General features: G+C 41.8%; 4 protein-coding genes across 7 annotated transcripts; 1 reads left to right on the top strand and 3 right to left on the bottom strand.

The window, feature by feature from the left end:
* Positions 1–101: 101 nt before the first annotated feature.
* Dus1 (Dihydrouridine synthase 1) lies at positions 102–5,770 on the bottom strand. 3 transcript variants are annotated; one of them, XM_076690093.1, is made up of 10 exons: positions 5,552–5,769; positions 5,175–5,449; positions 1,913–2,158; positions 1,676–1,835; positions 1,405–1,600; positions 1,084–1,332; positions 808–953; positions 596–693; positions 357–518; positions 102–260 (listed from the first exon to the last, which is right to left on the bottom strand). In XM_076690093.1, the coding sequence occupies exons 3-10, from the start codon at positions 2,156–2,158 to the stop codon at positions 102–104; spliced, it is 1,416 nt and encodes a 471-aa protein (XP_076546208.1). In that variant the 5' UTR covers positions 5,175–5,449; positions 5,552–5,769. The 3 variants fall into 3 exon arrangements, with proteins under 3 accessions (XP_076546208.1, XP_034174968.2, XP_034174960.2); XM_034319077.2 differs by lacking the exon at positions 5,175–5,449 and having other exon boundaries at positions 357–515; positions 5,552–5,770; XM_034319069.2 differs by lacking the exon at positions 5,175–5,449.
* Positions 2,155–5,168, bottom strand: LOC143305215 (uncharacterized). Its single transcript, XM_034319033.2, has one exon. It carries the CDS (start codon positions 4,390–4,392, stop codon positions 2,359–2,361), a length of 2,034 nt encoding a protein of 677 aa, XP_034174924.2. The 5' UTR covers positions 4,393–5,168; the 3' UTR covers positions 2,155–2,358.
* Positions 5,771–5,918: 148 nt separating the features above from the next.
* hob (bridge-like lipid transfer protein family member hobbit) lies at positions 5,919–15,156 on the top strand. The gene is made up of 16 exons (XM_034318817.2): positions 5,919–6,145; positions 6,238–6,364; positions 6,459–6,650; positions 6,765–7,016; positions 7,249–7,410; positions 7,481–7,693; positions 7,757–8,024; positions 8,118–8,340; positions 8,415–8,542; positions 8,629–8,949; positions 9,052–9,500; positions 9,566–11,696; positions 11,771–12,015; positions 12,096–13,155; positions 13,235–13,452; positions 13,520–15,156. Exons 1-16 carry the CDS (start codon positions 6,087–6,089, stop codon positions 13,802–13,804), a joined length of 6,333 nt encoding a protein of 2,110 aa, XP_034174708.2. The 5' UTR covers positions 5,919–6,086; the 3' UTR covers positions 13,805–15,156.
* Positions 14,517–15,621, bottom strand: LOC117602008 (sesquipedalian-1). Of its 2 annotated transcripts, none has more exons than XM_034319430.2 (2): positions 14,992–15,621; positions 14,517–14,873 (listed from the first exon to the last, which is right to left on the bottom strand). In XM_034319430.2, exons 1-2 carry the CDS (start codon positions 15,289–15,291, stop codon positions 14,517–14,519), a joined length of 657 nt encoding a protein of 218 aa, XP_034175321.1. In that variant the 5' UTR covers positions 15,292–15,621. The 2 variants fall into 2 exon arrangements, with proteins under 2 accessions (XP_034175321.1, XP_034175329.1); XM_034319438.2 differs by having other exon boundaries at positions 14,998–15,581.
* Positions 15,622–15,623: the final 2 nt, after the last annotated feature.

The raw sequence follows: 15,623 nt of genomic DNA, 5'->3' as shown, positions 1-15,623 counted from the left end.
TGATCAGCCTGAACATACATACATCCATAGAAATGTGCATATATACATGTACACATAATAATTATTTAGCTTTTATTTATAATTTAAAATATTATAGGATGTCATATCTGATCGTGGACAGTTTTTCGTTTCGCAGCGAATTCTATCGCCATCTGTCTCCTAGTTTTAGTTAAATTTCTATGTCCGATACAATCAAGATTTTCCGTGAAACATTTGTTTCTACAGCACTGGCGGCACAATTTGTGAACACACTTCAGACCCTGCGAGATTAAGATAGAAGATTATAATAGAATTAAGAGATTTCATTGGAGGTAGTGAAAATTAGAGGAAAAAAAAGAGAGTGAAATTTTGCAAACCACTGGATTTGGACAATCGTGACACAATTCTGATCCTCTTTTGATGACAACAGTCGGCCTGTTGGGACGACGCGCTATCCGTCTAAGTTTCTTTAAACGTTTTCGCGATATTTCGTTTCCATCGTCGTCTTTGAATTTTCTCTTGATCGTTTCTTCTCTCTGCTGTGCGATCATAGAAAATATAAAACCGATAATAACTACAGTGTATAGACGAAACGTTACGTAACGAAAATACTAACAGTTTCGAGCTTTCCCGTTTCTAACTTCCGTACACACTCTTCCGGAAGATGACGCGCGTAAGGTTGACACAGCCATGGAGGTAGTTCCAAGTTATAATCTGAAAAGGGTAGGAAAACGTGAATGCGGAGCAGACGATCGCTTTTAAAGCGATTAAATGGGAACGTAGGATAGATGAACAACGCGTAGAAGAGAAGATGAGGAGAATACAGACCGGATGTTTCTTGCTGCCACCTTAGGCGTCCTTCGTGATAAGGTAGATATCGATCCCTTAGAGTATACACGACACTTTTGAAAGATTCCATGCTGGAGTTTCTGGCCAAATTTTCTCTTTCTTCTTTATTTTCTGCTAAACAAAGTCTACTCTCTAGTTAAAAACATGCTGAACGCATAAATCGACTTGTGTTTGTAATTTACGATACGATATAAAGATCTTTCGGCAAACAATAGGAAACAATAGAAAAGCCTCGTTATGAAAACTGGTACATACGTGTGTTGGAATAATTTAAAGAGATGACCACGAATGTAAGAGGCCGGGGCTGGATAACGTTCCACTAAATCTAAATATTCCAACGCTGCTTCCCAACTGGGCGGGTAACGAGCTTCGAATATAAACGGATTATAAAGATTGCCTTCCGCCGACATTACACCGTGAACGCCAGTTTCCTCCATACATTTTTCCACATCTTGCAGAGATTGTATGTTGCCATTGGCAAATACTGGAATCCTAACGGCTTGCCTAAACGTTTGAAAGCCAAGATGAACGAGAAAGCAAGCAAGCAAGCAAGAAAGGAAGGAAAGTGAAATATACCTGACAGCTTTAATGTGATCCCAAGACGCGAGACCGGTCAACGGACCTTTCTGCTCTCTGGTCCGTCCATGAACGGTAAGCAATCGTGCACCAGCGTTCTCGAGCATTCGAGCGTATTCGACCGTTTTCTCGATTTCTGCAAATACTCGCAACTTGCAAGTTACCGGTACTCGTAGACCCTTGCTCAAGGTACTTACTGCAATATTGTATACATATTTATGAGAAAGAATTCACTACATATGTAACAACAACAACAACAACAACAACAAACCTATTCGTCGAAGCAAATCCCAGTCGTCTTGAAGAAAAGCACCGTAACGTCCACGTTTAGCGATCGCTTGTGGACAACCGATATTTATATCGACCGCGTCGCAGTACGGTTCGGCCAAAAGCGCCGCTTCCAGTAACGTGTTTGGATCGTTTCCACAAAACTAGAAGAAAAGCAAAGAGATATAATATAAAAGAAGCGAATTAGAGGAAAATTAATCGATCCAAAAGAAAGAGCTACCTGAACGATCAACGGCCGATCTTCGGCCGTACTAGCCAAAGCTTCTCGTCGATATTTCGGATCTCTGCAAAAGACCGAAGAGTGAAGCATCGGTGTGTAACAAAGATGGGCACCGTGACGACGACTCAACAATCTCCAGGCTAATTCGCTCGCGTCCACCATCGGCGCGACGATGTATCGTGGAGAACCCAATACGGTCTCCCAAATATTAGCTGGTTCAGCGAGGGCAGCTGAAACCGATGACATCTACGAAAACGGTATTAAAACTGGTTATTTACGAACGAGATCCTCTTTCTTGCTTTCTTGCTTTCTTTCTTTGACGAATCGATAAAGTTTCATGAAAGGAACTTGACAGAACGAAACGTGAAAAAGATCGAAACGAATTTCAGACAAACAAGGGATAGAAGAGTGGTGGTGGTGGTGGTGGTGGTGGTGGTGGACGGATCTCAGATTCCCGATGAAGACGGGACGAATCGATCGATTCGCGGAGAGGAGGAAGAACGCGTTGAACGGGCAGAAGAAGGTGAAAGAGGAGAAGAACAGGAGGATCGCGGAGTTACGGATTTGGAGAATTCCGATTCCAAGATGGGAGACAGTCTTATAGACTGTGTCACGTGCGAGTTCAGTTTTAATTTTGCTCTCTTCCGGAAGGAGAAAGTCCGACGAGGTCTGGTATACGAGGAGCCGGCGACCGAAAGTTCGTTCAAAGAATAACGCAACGGAGGAAGTCTGCTCGGTGGTGGTCGAGGCGCGGAAATCGCAGTTGTTTCGAGAAGCTCGCCGAGCGAGACGGTACTCTCGAGATTCATTTTGATTTCCGTTCTTCTACACTGATTCGAATCGTCTGTAGACGACGCTGCCGCCGCCACCGCAATGTTTTCCTTTGACGCGCACACACTGCTACGGGAGGCAGAGGAGGAGGATCGCCGCCGGCGACGTCGATGTCGATTCCTCTTCAGATAAGTTCGTAAAAATTTGCCGATTCGTTCGACGGTTTCGCAGGAAGTGGTCGAGACGCGTAACGAATCTAACGAATCGACTCGGCGGTCGTCGGTAGATGATCGTTTCTTCTGTTCGTTCCTCTTCTGCCCGGTGGAACGACAATGCACCGCTATCGAATTGGCAGCGGCAAAACAGCAAGAAACTGGCGAAGGCGAAGAGGAGCCGGTGGCTCGGATGCCAACCGAATCATGGGACGGTGGTATGGTTGCGCGTGGTGGTTTGTCGTTTGATTCAGACTGGTGCTCGCGTTTCGGCAGACACAATCGAAAGTTTTTCCTTTGGTCCTCCCGTTGCCGATGAAACGACGATTCCGTTTCGATTTCATTCGACGAGGATTCCCTTGTGTCGATCTCGACGTCGATCCGCCTATTTCGTCTGTCGCAATGCAAGCAAGAATCCGTGTCGGTGGATACGAGCCGACGAATGTCGCGTCGAATAGTTTTCGAGTCGGAAAGATCGATAGGTTCGGCGGTGGTCGAGTTAGCCGCGACCAAGGTGTCAACGGTTTGAGTAGCGATGGCGGTCGCGATAACTGTAGCGGTCGCTGTGGCGGTAGCGGTGGCGGTGGCGGTCGCGGTGGCGGTCACGGTCGCGGTAGCTGCTGCTGCGGCGGCGGCAGCTGCGGCTGCGGCAACCGCCACGGCGGCTGCAGTCGTCACCGTGTTTCTCTGCCGTTTCTTTCGCACGTATTCGTAGGTGGTTAGACCGAGGCAAGCGATGTAACCGTGAAACAGGCACAGGTGAATCAAAAGTATCGCCGTGATCGCGGAAAGAATTCCGATCGCCGAGACGAGTAGGACGGAGACCGCATCGGAGACTGGGGTGATCGTCGGCACGGCGTGTCCGCTCGCATTCGAAACCTGAAGCATCGCAAAACGGTCAGGGGAGAATGAGAGCAACAGTTCCGTCGCGGAAAGACCAGCGATAAACAGGCTGGCTAGAATCGCGGAAATCAAGCAAACGAGGAAAGCTGTATAGTTTCTAGCCCCGATACAATTGTTCAGCCACTTGCAATGATGGTCAAATCGGACGATGCATTTGTTACAGATCGAACAGTGCTTGGTCCTCTTGCTGTCGGTGGTGATATTGCACAGATGACACCTGCCGTTCTCGATCACGTGCGAATGTTTTCCTCGATCGAATTCCGGTATGATTTTGTTTGTAGGCTGAGACCTGACTCGCGGATCCGCCGGATCTAACAGAAGCACAGTCAAGTGAGAGAAAAAATGTGTTAAGAAAATCGCCGAGATCACGATCGAGAAGATTGATCGTAAGCTCGGGCCAAGAAGCGGCGTTATTATCGCAAACGTGTTTACCACGATTACCAAAATCACGATCCAACCAACCACTTGCTGAGGATGTAAAGGCAATTGAAGTCCGTGTACGCGGCGGAATTTTCTGCGTTCTGGTGTCACGAACGCGTTTTGAGACGAACACCATTTTGATAAAACGCCCTTTGTCCTTCCGCTTCTTCGCATAACTCTCCTCCTCCTCTCCTTTTACCAGCTACCACTACTCGCTACCAAATTATTCCTTTCCTCGCTTATCCACCATTTTCCTCCCTTTCTTCTTTACTTTCATTCTCTCCTCTCTTTACGACACTCCTTCGCCGCCTCTTCGCCTTTTCGCCTTTTCGCCTTTTCCAACATTTTCTCGCGCTATCAGCGACGATCTTGTCGTACCACCTCGGACCACTCGTTCTCCTCCACGTCCACGTCGACGTTGAAACGCTCCAAGCGACGCAACGTCGCGCGTCTCTCTTCGAGAATTCTCGGTAAAACTCGCTCGTATATTCCTTTTCGTCCAACTATGCTTTGCCTACTACAATTCCATTCGTCGGATCGATACTCGCATGGCAACCCATCCGAGTAAACGACCTGAAAAATTTCTCTCAGAATCAGATTTTCCATGAATATTCTCACGTAATCACGTAATTTCGGTCCTTGACAAATCTCGATCCTTTGCCTCGACCACCGTTCTCCTCTTACAAATACTATGTGTATGTGTGCGCGTGTGTGTGTGTGTTGCGCGTGCGCTTGCCCGTGCCCGAGCCCGTGCCCGTACCTTTTCTCCTATTTAGTCACCTATTTAGCCACGTACGCATCCATTCTCCTTTTACGTGCTATAATAAATATTAATATTATACTAAATTTTCAAATATTTTATATGCCTAATTTGCCAATCTATTGTTCCAATTTAAATCAATATAACCCAAACAAATGTTAGTATCGATCGTACTTATACATATGTATACATGTACCTTTTTTTACAACTTGATGCCATTTTAAATAGACTAAGAGTCAATAATAATTTTACCATCAACTTATTATTATTCTTCTCAATACCTTCGTTTGCAATAAATTTATCATTTCATTTACGATTAAACCATCATTCGAATAGAAATAGCCTAAATATATATTTATTGTACATTTTACATTTATTTTATACGCTTCTGTCAATTTTTTACCATTCAGGGAATCGTGTAAGTTCTTTCGAAAGTTTACTTTTTAACGTAACGACGAACATATCGTTAACCTTTAGAAAAAAAAAAGTAGTGCATGTTTTTGTAATATATAGATAATACATAAAAAATTGTATTGTAACTGTGTCATTTTTAAAATAAATGTATAAACTAACCTTACACTCGAATCTCCGTTTATAGGTTAACCTCAATTCAGAGTTTACGTAATTTTAATACAGTGCCTGCTGATCCAACTGTATTCTGCAGTACTTTTCTTATGTATTACGTACTCTTGTCGAGCGATGAAATTAACAGCATTTAAAAATAATTCTTGTTTATCACGAATTACAGAACTTTATTTATTGTATGTACATCTAACATTTCCAATCACCGACAATCATTAATTGAAGGTGGTCGAAAGACACGTTTTCAAAGGTACTATCGGAAACATCGATATATATCGATATATCTATAAAAGTTAAAGTTGAAGTTGAAGCATAGGTTTGCTATGGTTTGGTAACAGACGCCAGGAGTCAGGAGCTTGAACGCTTGAAGCGTAGTTGGTGTCCGATTTTTTCGTTCCTGTTCGTTCCTGTTCGTTCCTGTCAATGGGAAAAAGTGGGAAAAAGTATTTCGTTATTTCCATTATAATCTTTCGTGTCATTGAACAAATATATTTGAATTTTACTCTCACTATGTAAATTCGTAAAAATGACTGGTTTGTTTGCATTTTGTGCAATCTGTTTTGTTCTCTACTGTAATTTTACTTGGTAAGGTTAATGAGCAACTTGAATCTGTTAATTTTATCGTTGATATTATATAATTTTTATATAATTTTTTCTTTTTTTATTGTTACTTTTAGGGTAATCCCGAGATTTATAGCGTGGTTAGTCAAAAGACGATACAAGATTTATTTGCGAGTTGGTCATATCTCGTTACCGTATTTTATACTTCGAGACGTAAATATTTCAAAAAATGGTTTTACGTTGGTATGTTGTACTCTTATGCTGTGTCATTCTTTAAAAACCTATTTAGAAATGTTTCATCGGTTCGAATATATTAACACGTGGAAATTAATTTCAGCAAATCGAAGAAATCAGCATACGCAGTAGTTTGTTTAGCAGCGATGTTGCAAAATTACTGGCAGTAATTATGAAAGATGTGCGAGTTAACAAGGATGTTCCAGTTAAATCTGTACGAGTGGCAAAAAGACGGACAAAATTAATGGATTTTCGAAACAAGAGAATCCCACCTATAATCATAACTTTTGTACAAGTATATAGATTACGTTTTATTACGTCTTTTACATTTAAGTCATTAATTAGTTACTATTATTATATCATTTTAAATTTAGAAAAGTTTAATTAGAATTGTTTCAAAATTTTCTAGTTTATGGCTGTGCACGTAGAAAACTTGAGCCTTTTAATTTTGGGTAACGGCTGGTTGGCAAACGGAAGCGCGGAAAGCGTCAGTTTCGATGGTAGCGTCGTTCATGGAGCTCGTACTCTTCTCGCGTCGGCTGCCGTTATAGGTGGAGCTATGAAATTGTTACGGCACGCATCGGACGCGTGTCTGTCACAGATATCCTTTGCCGGAACGGCCGAAGCTACTTTGAAAGCGCAAGGAGAACTTTCCGTAGAGGTAAGAAAGAAGAGTGGTGGTCGGTGGAGGAGGTATATCCGCATGTATTGTACAACTGTTTCAAGGTGTAAATTGCGAGAGCTGTAGAATAATGATAGCGATACTCGAAAGAGTATTGTAGCTCAATGCTTTGAACGGTAGCTATTTGTGTTTAGCACACATAACGGATGTTCCTGAACAACTGTCCTTTGAAATGGGATTAAATTGGAATCAAGCAGGATCTAATTTATAGAAATTGTACATCGGAATAACGCAGACAGAGGGTTCTGGAGGAGCAGGTCTCGTTACCTTCTTCAAAGATAGAAGTTCCTTAACCGCTACAACTCCGTATTCGGATGTACGCGTTGATTCGTCGAACGATTTATTGGCTCGATTGGCACCGGTTATACCAAAGGTGAATTTCGTACAAAAGAAAATCCAAGTTTAGTTAAAAAAAAAGAAATATTTCTTGTCGAATCTTTCAGGATTTCGCATTGAAAATAGGTAATTCTTCTGTAATCACGGGAGGAGAGGACGGAGTGGTAGTTGGTTTAGAAGGGGTAATGAAGGGCCTTCAAGTTAGCACAAAGTTTCAACCATCTGATCCACAATTAAATCTTACGTTAAATTTGGATGGTCTGTCAGTTCGTAGTAAATTTCCTGTCTTAACTTTACGATCGTTAATAATAAACGCAAAGGTATGCATTATTATACTATTTATTTCTGGTAATATTTCTGGTAATATTTCTGGTATTGTACAGGTAGAAGAGAATATTTTACAAATTGCTACGCAAGTCAATAGTCTTTCCGTCATTTATGACCACAAAGACTGGGAGACGGTGTTATGTAGCAGCGATAACAAAGTTTCAACACCTGTGGCCAGTATGACGTTGAAAAAGAAATTACCGTGGTTGGATATAAGAGTGGACACTGAACTCTACGATTCGTCGTTATGCGTCAAGTTGTTGGACGTTCACGAAGCTTCGTGCGGAGTAGCTCATATGAAATTTTCTATAAACACGCTTACAGGCACGACACTGTATATATACATATATGTATAAAACGCAATGCGTGTTAAAAGTTGATGAAAATTATTTTCTTTACATTTGGATCATTTTATAGAGACCGAGGACAGTTGGAACACAGAGTTGGTTGTGGAATCACTGTATTGTACTTTAAACGGTTCTAATACTGTTACTTTGGAAACGTCTCATCAGTGGGGGACACCTTTGTCCGTTGGAGTATTATTAGCTACAACGCGCACCAATGCCATAGGAATTGCCGTTGACACTCTGGTAACCGAATGGAGCTTGGAACTTGCCAGATTTCTTCAAGAGGCTTACAAGTAAGAGGAATTCTAACGAATAAGCGTAAAATACTGACAATATTTATGCTCGTTTTACTAAACTGATTTCACAGATGTTGTCAAAGATACAACAGCAAGAGAGCCGAAACAATGAAGCAGGCTAGAGATGATTCGGACAATGTTGCTCAATTAAATCTGAAAATTACCAATTGTAATTTATTCTTTATCGCAGAAAATAATCGTATGTATATTATTTAATTATTTAAATGGATCAGTTTATTATGTGTATGTAAAGGGAGTAAGAAAGTTTGTTTGTTCGTTTCATAGTATCTATTATGGTGCGTTTGGATACTGCGAATGTAGAACACAACACGAAGCGGCTGGTGGCCGTAACAGAGGGTGTAAGCGCAATAACGTTGAATAAGAATGAACCAATTATTTGTCAACACGCTCAAGCGTTAGCACATCCATTTTTAGCTATAAGAAAATGTAAAGGTGCTGTCACTTCTGAAATGATAAATATTAGTTTGGACGGTACCAGTTTCGCTTGGAGTCCAAATTTACACCTTCGTCTGCTGCAACTTTGGTTAGAGTCGGCAGACTTTCGATCCATTATAGATGAAGATGCATCGAAGATCGGTATTCAAGGTGTTTAGTTTATTATATATAACGCAATTTCATACATATCTATTATCGATGACATATGGTATATATGGTATACGTAATTTCGAGTTTCAATTTTGTCGACAGGTGAAAGAATGGAAAAACAGAGACGAGTGATAGACGTATTGGCAACTAGCGGCATCAGTCTGTCCATAGACATTTCTCCGAAACACTATTTGGAACTTTCGTCGGATCAGTTGCGTTGGTCCCAAGGAGAATGGAAGTTGAATTATGTACGAGTCGCGTTGGATATGGCTGACATAATTATGATAGAAGGTTTCGAATTAGTTCGAGTGTTTGATAACAGAGAAGTGCGACTCGAAAGGCAAAGTAACGAAGGTTTCGTCTTGGATTGGAACAACCAGACTTGGATGCTTAATATCGAATCGATAAAAGCTTGTTTCCCGTACGAGCATCAGTTCACGGACGCGATTCAAAACGAGCTGTTTAGTATAAAGAAATGGCTGAAGGAAATTCATTCAGGCTCGAGCGGCAAAAAAGAGAGGAGGCCGTTACCTTGCGATTTGGTGATAAAGGTATGTTAATATTATTTCTTAACGAACAGATTTAAACGGTTTCTCTATATCTTGTTGTATTGTAGATCAAAGAGTGGGTATTTGAGGTGAGCGACGATCCGTTCGAAGTACGCTTGCGGGATAATTACGAACTGTTGGAAGACGAGTACAAGGAGAGCTTGAAACGACAAGCGATGCTCGATGCAAAAGTACAAGAACTTTGTCGAGCTCATTTGTTACTTCCTCAGGGCAAAGTCGAGGAATTGTACGATAGTTTGAACAAGAAAAACGCTGAAATTTATGTACAAAGGTGGAAGCAAATGCAACGCGCCGGTCCCGCGAGAACGCGGTTGTTCGCCTGGTCTATGTTGGACATTGAGATATTAGCGTTGGCTGATCCGTCGATCGATGGTACGGAAAACGCGACGAAGGCTCTTCGAGAAATGGACGCGGAAACTCCCTGGCCCGAGGATGGTCTCGAATTCAATACGCTCTGGGTCAGAGGGATTAGCTTAAAGTGCGCCGAATGGAAGCTACAATTACGAGATTTTCCGCAACCGTTGCTTTTGGTGGAAAGTTTAAGCGTATGGGGTAGATTGGCCGGCGCGGAGGCTTTAGCACCACCGAGAGCCAGGCGAACGGTAAGAATCGAAATCGGCGCACCTTGGGAGGATATCGTCGTGGAAAGGGGCATGACCTCGTTAAAGTACTATCACGATCTAAATTGGGACATCGACAAGTTCAGGTACGCGTTCGGTCCGTGTTGGGAGCCGGTAATAGCCCAATGCAATCTCAGTTTCGAGAAGATAATACATCCGTCGAGAGATCCGAGTCCTTCGTTGCCGTTCTGGGACAAGATGCGGCTAGCTCTTCACGGAAGGTTAACGCTTTGCGTGAAGCAACTTACGGTTCTGTTGCACGGTTCCCTCGATCCGTACAATACCACCGAGGAGATGGAACTGACCTGGACCGAATTGGAGCTCGATTGGACGCAGGGAAGAATCGTGGTGAAAGGAGATTTGGACGTTTACGTTCGTACGGCCAGCAAATACGACGACTGTAGGTTACTGCATTTACCAAACGTACGTTTCAGTATTAAATTAGCCTGGGTTTGTTTGGGCGATCCGAGAGACCATCATGCCGCTATACCTTGTGCCCCGGATCGATTGCCGGAATATTCGAGTAATCAGGAGCACGATTCGTTCAGAGCGTTTCGTTCGCAGAATTTAAACGTTAGCCTCTCGCTCGAGACGAAACCGACCGAATCACCGGCGTTGGCGAGCGCTCCGACCGCGTTACTCTACGGTAGTACCCTCAGATGGTTTGAAAATTTAAAATTCATTCTATCCGGAGCGACCAGACCGACCAGAAAAGGGCCGCTCTTCAAAAACATTCGACCTCGAAGGAAACAATTGAGCAGACACTACAGAAAAGTACGATTAACTTTGGCCTTTCATCGGTTTCACGTCAGTTATTGGATGTCGTTCGCGATGCAACGCGGATTCGAGGTAACCGGCGGACGAGTGGCCTGCAGCAGCGAGCACAATTTGTCCCTGCATCCGATCGACGAGGACGGTTTGATACATCGGCCGAGAGCGGAATGGTCGGTGGTGTACATGAATTGCGAGCTCAGCGACGCGGAGATCTGGCTGAAAAGCGCGCTCCACGAGGACAAGGAGAGCGCTTCGTTGCGGCAACCGGTTGAAAAGTGTTACTGTTTAAGCGTTGCACGCGTTAGTTACGGTAGGGAGGCGGCAATGGTAGCGGGTGTAAGCGGAGGAGATACTCCTACCCATAGGCTGGTCGTGCACGACTTGAAAGGTGCCTGGACGAAAACGAACAGAGACGTCGCGTTTGCCCTCTTCGATTCTTTCATAAAGACTCAACAGCTTAAGAAGAATCTGTCGACCGCCGCGCTGAAAGGGTTTCACAGGGAAAGGGAAACGACCAGTTCATCGTCGTCATCGTCATCGACATCGCACAAGAATCATCGAACTCGATCGGTCGAGGTACAAAACGCAACTACGCAAATCAACTCGAGCTCCGCGACGAAACCGCAGCAAGGAGAGGCTGTCGGGATGCTGCAGAGATTGATTGCCGAGGCTGCGAATAAACCGGTTGCCTTTAGCGACGATTTATCGGTACAAACGAGAGGCCAACAACTCCGTGGATTGGCAGCTTGTCATCAAGATGACGTGTTGCACAAAAATTGGCTAAGTATGCCAATTTATGGGAATTTAACTTGACGAGGCGTATGTACGCATTTTCATATTTATTTTTCTTCTTTACAGTCGCTTTGGTAAACAGTCAGGTGTTGCTGAAAGGTATCGAGACACGAGGCTACGTGATTTTATCGGCCGCTAAAGCCGAAATATTACAAAGGATTCATCAACCTGTATGGAAGGAGAGAACTTTAGTGTCAAAGACAACGTGGGTAGGCTCGTTGGAGTGTATGCAGTATTACGCGACCGTTAGCGCCAACATCGACGAGAATATCGACGATAATATTATGTGGTTGACTTTGGATAATATACAAGTAAGTTCTTCTTCTCTTTACAATTGGTTGAAAATTGGTTGAAAATTGGTTCAAAATTGCTTCAAAATTGAATTCCTTAGGAGAAAGATTCGACGCAGGTAATAGCCGGTTTACCGGATGTACCGGCGCTAGTTGGTTCCGGTCAGAGCGTCGGCGGTGTGGTAAGTCAGACGGTCGGAGGTGGTGGCGGGCCTCAACATCAGCTGCAACGAATCGTTTCGAGATGCAAATGCGAGTTCTTTTACGTTGGTTACGGCCAAGCGTTGGACGTTGGCTCGATCGATCAAGTTCCTCCACCGCCGAGAGAAGAAGTAAGCCCGTGGGAGAGGAAAGATCTCTCGGCGGCTGACGCGTTCACCTTGATGCATCACGATTTGGATGTGTGCACCAATTCGTTGCAATACGCTATGATTCTCGATATCGTGAACAATTTGTTATTGTACGTGGAACCGAGACGAAAGGAAGCATCGGAGCGATTACAGCGAATGAGATTTCAATTGCAGTTGCATTCGGTCGAGGATCAAAAACGTCCGATTCAACAATTACAAAACACCGTGCGCGGTTTGGTAGCGAAACTAAGGAGGCTGGAACGCGAGACGTACTTGGTGCAAAAGGCTCTTGCCGAGGAGTCCAGTCCCGAGTTGTTGACAGAAATGGAGCGACTCGAAGCAAGAGTTTTCGAATGTAAAGAACAGCTTGGCGCGAAAGCTGAAGAACTAGATGTGATGTTAAGCTGTTACAAGGAAACAACTGCTCCGGCCACAGCTTCCACCACGTTGAAAGATAAACCGGCAGCAGTCGCTAGAGTCGCTGAAATTTGCTTCAAACACGCCCAGTGGAGGTTGACCGATGCAGACGGTCAATTGGGTATCGCCGATCTAATCTTAACTAATTTCTTGTATACCAAAACCAGCAAAACCGACGACTCGGTCGAACATCTTCTCGAATTAGGATACGTTAGAATGACTAATTTATTACCGAATCAAATCTATACGGAGGTACTGACACCAACGGAATTACAAAGCAACATGCCCGTTGACAGGCAGAGAGCTCTTCGAGTTTTCTGCAGGGAGAAGGCACCGGTTGCTGGAATATCGGTGAAAGAACATTTTGAAATTAACGTGGTTCCTTTAACGATTGGTAATTTCCTATCTAACGCTCTTTCCTTCGGTATGCAAATCTTATACATACTATACATATGTATATCGTTTTCCTTTAGGATTAACGAAAAAATTTTTCAATACGATGCTGAAATTCTGTTTTCCCGAGAGAGATCCGGAAGGAATAGAGGAACCACCCGCGCCGCAACGGGATTCCTCTTTCTACGTACCGATCGAAAGAAGAGACGACGTAGAAAAAATGAAAGAAAGGGCAGATAAAAATAAACTATTTATATATATTAAAATACCCGAAGTACCCGTTCGTGTTTCTTACAAGGTATACATACATATTACCATCTATCTATAGAAATTAGTAAAAAGATACAGACAAATTTCTTTTATAGGGAAATAAGGAGAAAAATTTGGAAGACGTTCGTGATTTTGCTCTGGTAATACCTACCTTGGAGTATCATAACGTCACTTGGACGTGGCTTGATCTTCTTTTAGCGATGAAAAGTGATTCTAGACGCGTAATATTGAGTCAAGCTATTAAGCAAAAGCTACAGATCAAGCCAAGAGGTCCGCAAGAAGAATCGGCTCCGCAAGAAGAAGATAAAGCTCGACTTTTATTGGGTGCAAGACATTTACCAGGTGATGCCAGAAAAAAAGGTGTCTTTAAATTTAAATAGCCTCTGCTGTTTCTCTACCTTGATATATTTTTCATTTACACAAAAAATCAGTATTCTAATAAAATATTTAATACAAAAGATGGTATTGGTGGTGCGCATTTAGTTGCTAAAGCAAACTAAAACATTTCTACCATTTATTAGTTACTTGCAATTTCGTATAATTCGCCTCATCTATTTAACTGCAACCTAAATAGTAGTATACCAACCGAATATACTGTATCTTTTCATGTATCTTGCACTTACAGATACGCATCGTTCGATAATAACCGAAATAATGCTAACCACTATGTGTTCCATTTCTCTATTCGTTTTGTCTTTCTTACAATTAAATAATTATGTCTTTGTAACGTCTTAAAATATTTGTACATAATTATTTTAACTTATAATCACACATTTCAAGCTACAAACGTAAACGTACTTTGTGTACGAATGACTGACGATTCTATCTTACTATCGAGTACATTCATTTCATTTCATTTCATTTCATTTCATTTCATTTCATTTCATTTCATCTCATTTCATTTCATTATATTCTATTGTATTGTATGTATGTATAATCGTAATCATTTCTAACGTTTTAATAACTATCAGAAATATTTTGTTACATTCCAATTGTAAGTTTTTTCCGTTACAAAAATAAATGATACGTTCGAATAATGTTCAATAAGTACCAACTCGTTAAATATTTACAGATTGTAAAAACGAGGCATCGTTAAAAACTAATCAACGGAGCCTCTGCAGCTTTTCTCGTATGTCTCCATTCGTTTAAATCGGCTAAAATTCTTCTACCGTACATAGTATGCAATTCGCGAAACGTTATCTTCGTCCTTGGAATATTTTCTGTTCTACCAGGTGCAGATCTGACGCTTTGCGAACGATGATGCATTTCTGATCTGTTAAAAGGATTATGCCGTTGTCTTGGTGGTGCTTTAGGGGACTGAGAGGGAGCGGTAACCATTGTTGTCTCCTCCTCTGCAGCATCCAATTGTCTTTGCAATTCTGCTACCATTAATTTCATGTAATCGTAACTTGCACATGCCAAAGCTTTCATCCACTGTTCCATAGATTCCTGAATACAATATTTAAGTGAATTCTATTGTATCGAATATATATATATATTAGTATATATATATATATATAGAGAAATAAATGGATTTTCTTTTTTCTTTTTTTTTTTTTTTAAATACCTTTACCTGAGATTCTGCTGCAAGGGCATAATTTCTGTTATTTGGTCCATGAAATACAATTTGAAAACCAAATTGCTCTTCGTCTTCTGCTAGTTCGATAGTACAACCTTCGAGGACTATCATACCTACAGGCTCCTTGTCACCGCGTCGATCGAAATAAAATAATATATTTCCTTTAAGAACAAACCATCTTCTTTGATAGCCACGATTTAATTCACCACGTTTGTTTAACCAACCTTCACGATCTACTGGTGTTGCCGAAGTCGCGAAAGCTACCATGTTTTTCTCGTTTATTTTCATTGCATTTGAAATTGTTCTGTTATGTAGGTAATTGTAAAAGAATTTTCAATAGATTCACTGTTGAAATAAATTTCACTTCTGCTTCAAACTGAATTATTTATAACCTTCTATATACCTTACTGAACAACTTTAATCATTCTGGTTACAGTAATAGATATTATATACACTATTTTCAATATTACGATACATCGTTAAAATACTCGGGTTCTTTTTTTTCTTACAAATTTTACAGTGTCTTCTGTAACAATAAATGTATGTAAATATGTAAATATATATGTATTTACGCAAGTAAAATTGAGAAAAACTTGACGTAACACTGCTACATTCACAAT

This window comes from Osmia lignaria, chromosome 9 (genome assembly GCF_051020975.1).
Source record: "Osmia lignaria lignaria isolate PbOS001 chromosome 9, iyOsmLign1, whole genome shotgun sequence".
Lineage (NCBI taxonomy): Eukaryota > Metazoa > Arthropoda > Insecta > Hymenoptera > Megachilidae > Osmia > Osmia lignaria.
This window is presented reverse-complemented; position numbering and strand designations above follow the sequence as displayed.

Coding starts and splice junctions, on each gene's coding strand:
- Dus1 (XM_076690093.1), bottom strand. CDS start 2,158: ATGTCATCGGTTTCAGCTGCCCTCGCTGAACCAGCTAATATTTGGGAG. Junction 1,333..1,404: donor GATCACATTAAAGCTGTCAG/GTATATTTCACT, acceptor TCAAACGTTTAG/GCAAGCCGTTAGGATTCCAG. Junction 694..807: donor GTGGCAGCAAGAAACATCCG/GTCTGTATTCTC, acceptor TACCCTTTTCAG/ATTATAACTTGGAACTACCT.
- LOC143305215 (XM_034319033.2), bottom strand. CDS start 4,392: ATGCGAAGAAGCGGAAGGACAAAGGGCGTTTTATCAAAATGGTGTTCG.
- hob (XM_034318817.2), top strand. CDS start 6,087: ATGACTGGTTTGTTTGCATTTTGTGCAATCTGTTTTGTTCTCTACTGT. Junction 6,146..6,237: donor CTCTACTGTAATTTTACTTG/GTAAGGTTAATG, acceptor TGTTACTTTTAG/GGTAATCCCGAGATTTATAG. Junction 13,156..13,234: donor CGTGGTTCCTTTAACGATTG/GTAATTTCCTAT, acceptor GTTTTCCTTTAG/GATTAACGAAAAAATTTTTC.
- LOC117602008 (XM_034319430.2), bottom strand. CDS start 15,291: ATGAAAATAAACGAGAAAAACATGGTAGCTTTCGCGACTTCGGCAACA. Junction 14,874..14,991: donor CAGCAGAATCTCAGGTAAAG/GTATTTAAAAAA, acceptor TATTGTATTCAG/GAATCTATGGAACAGTGGAT.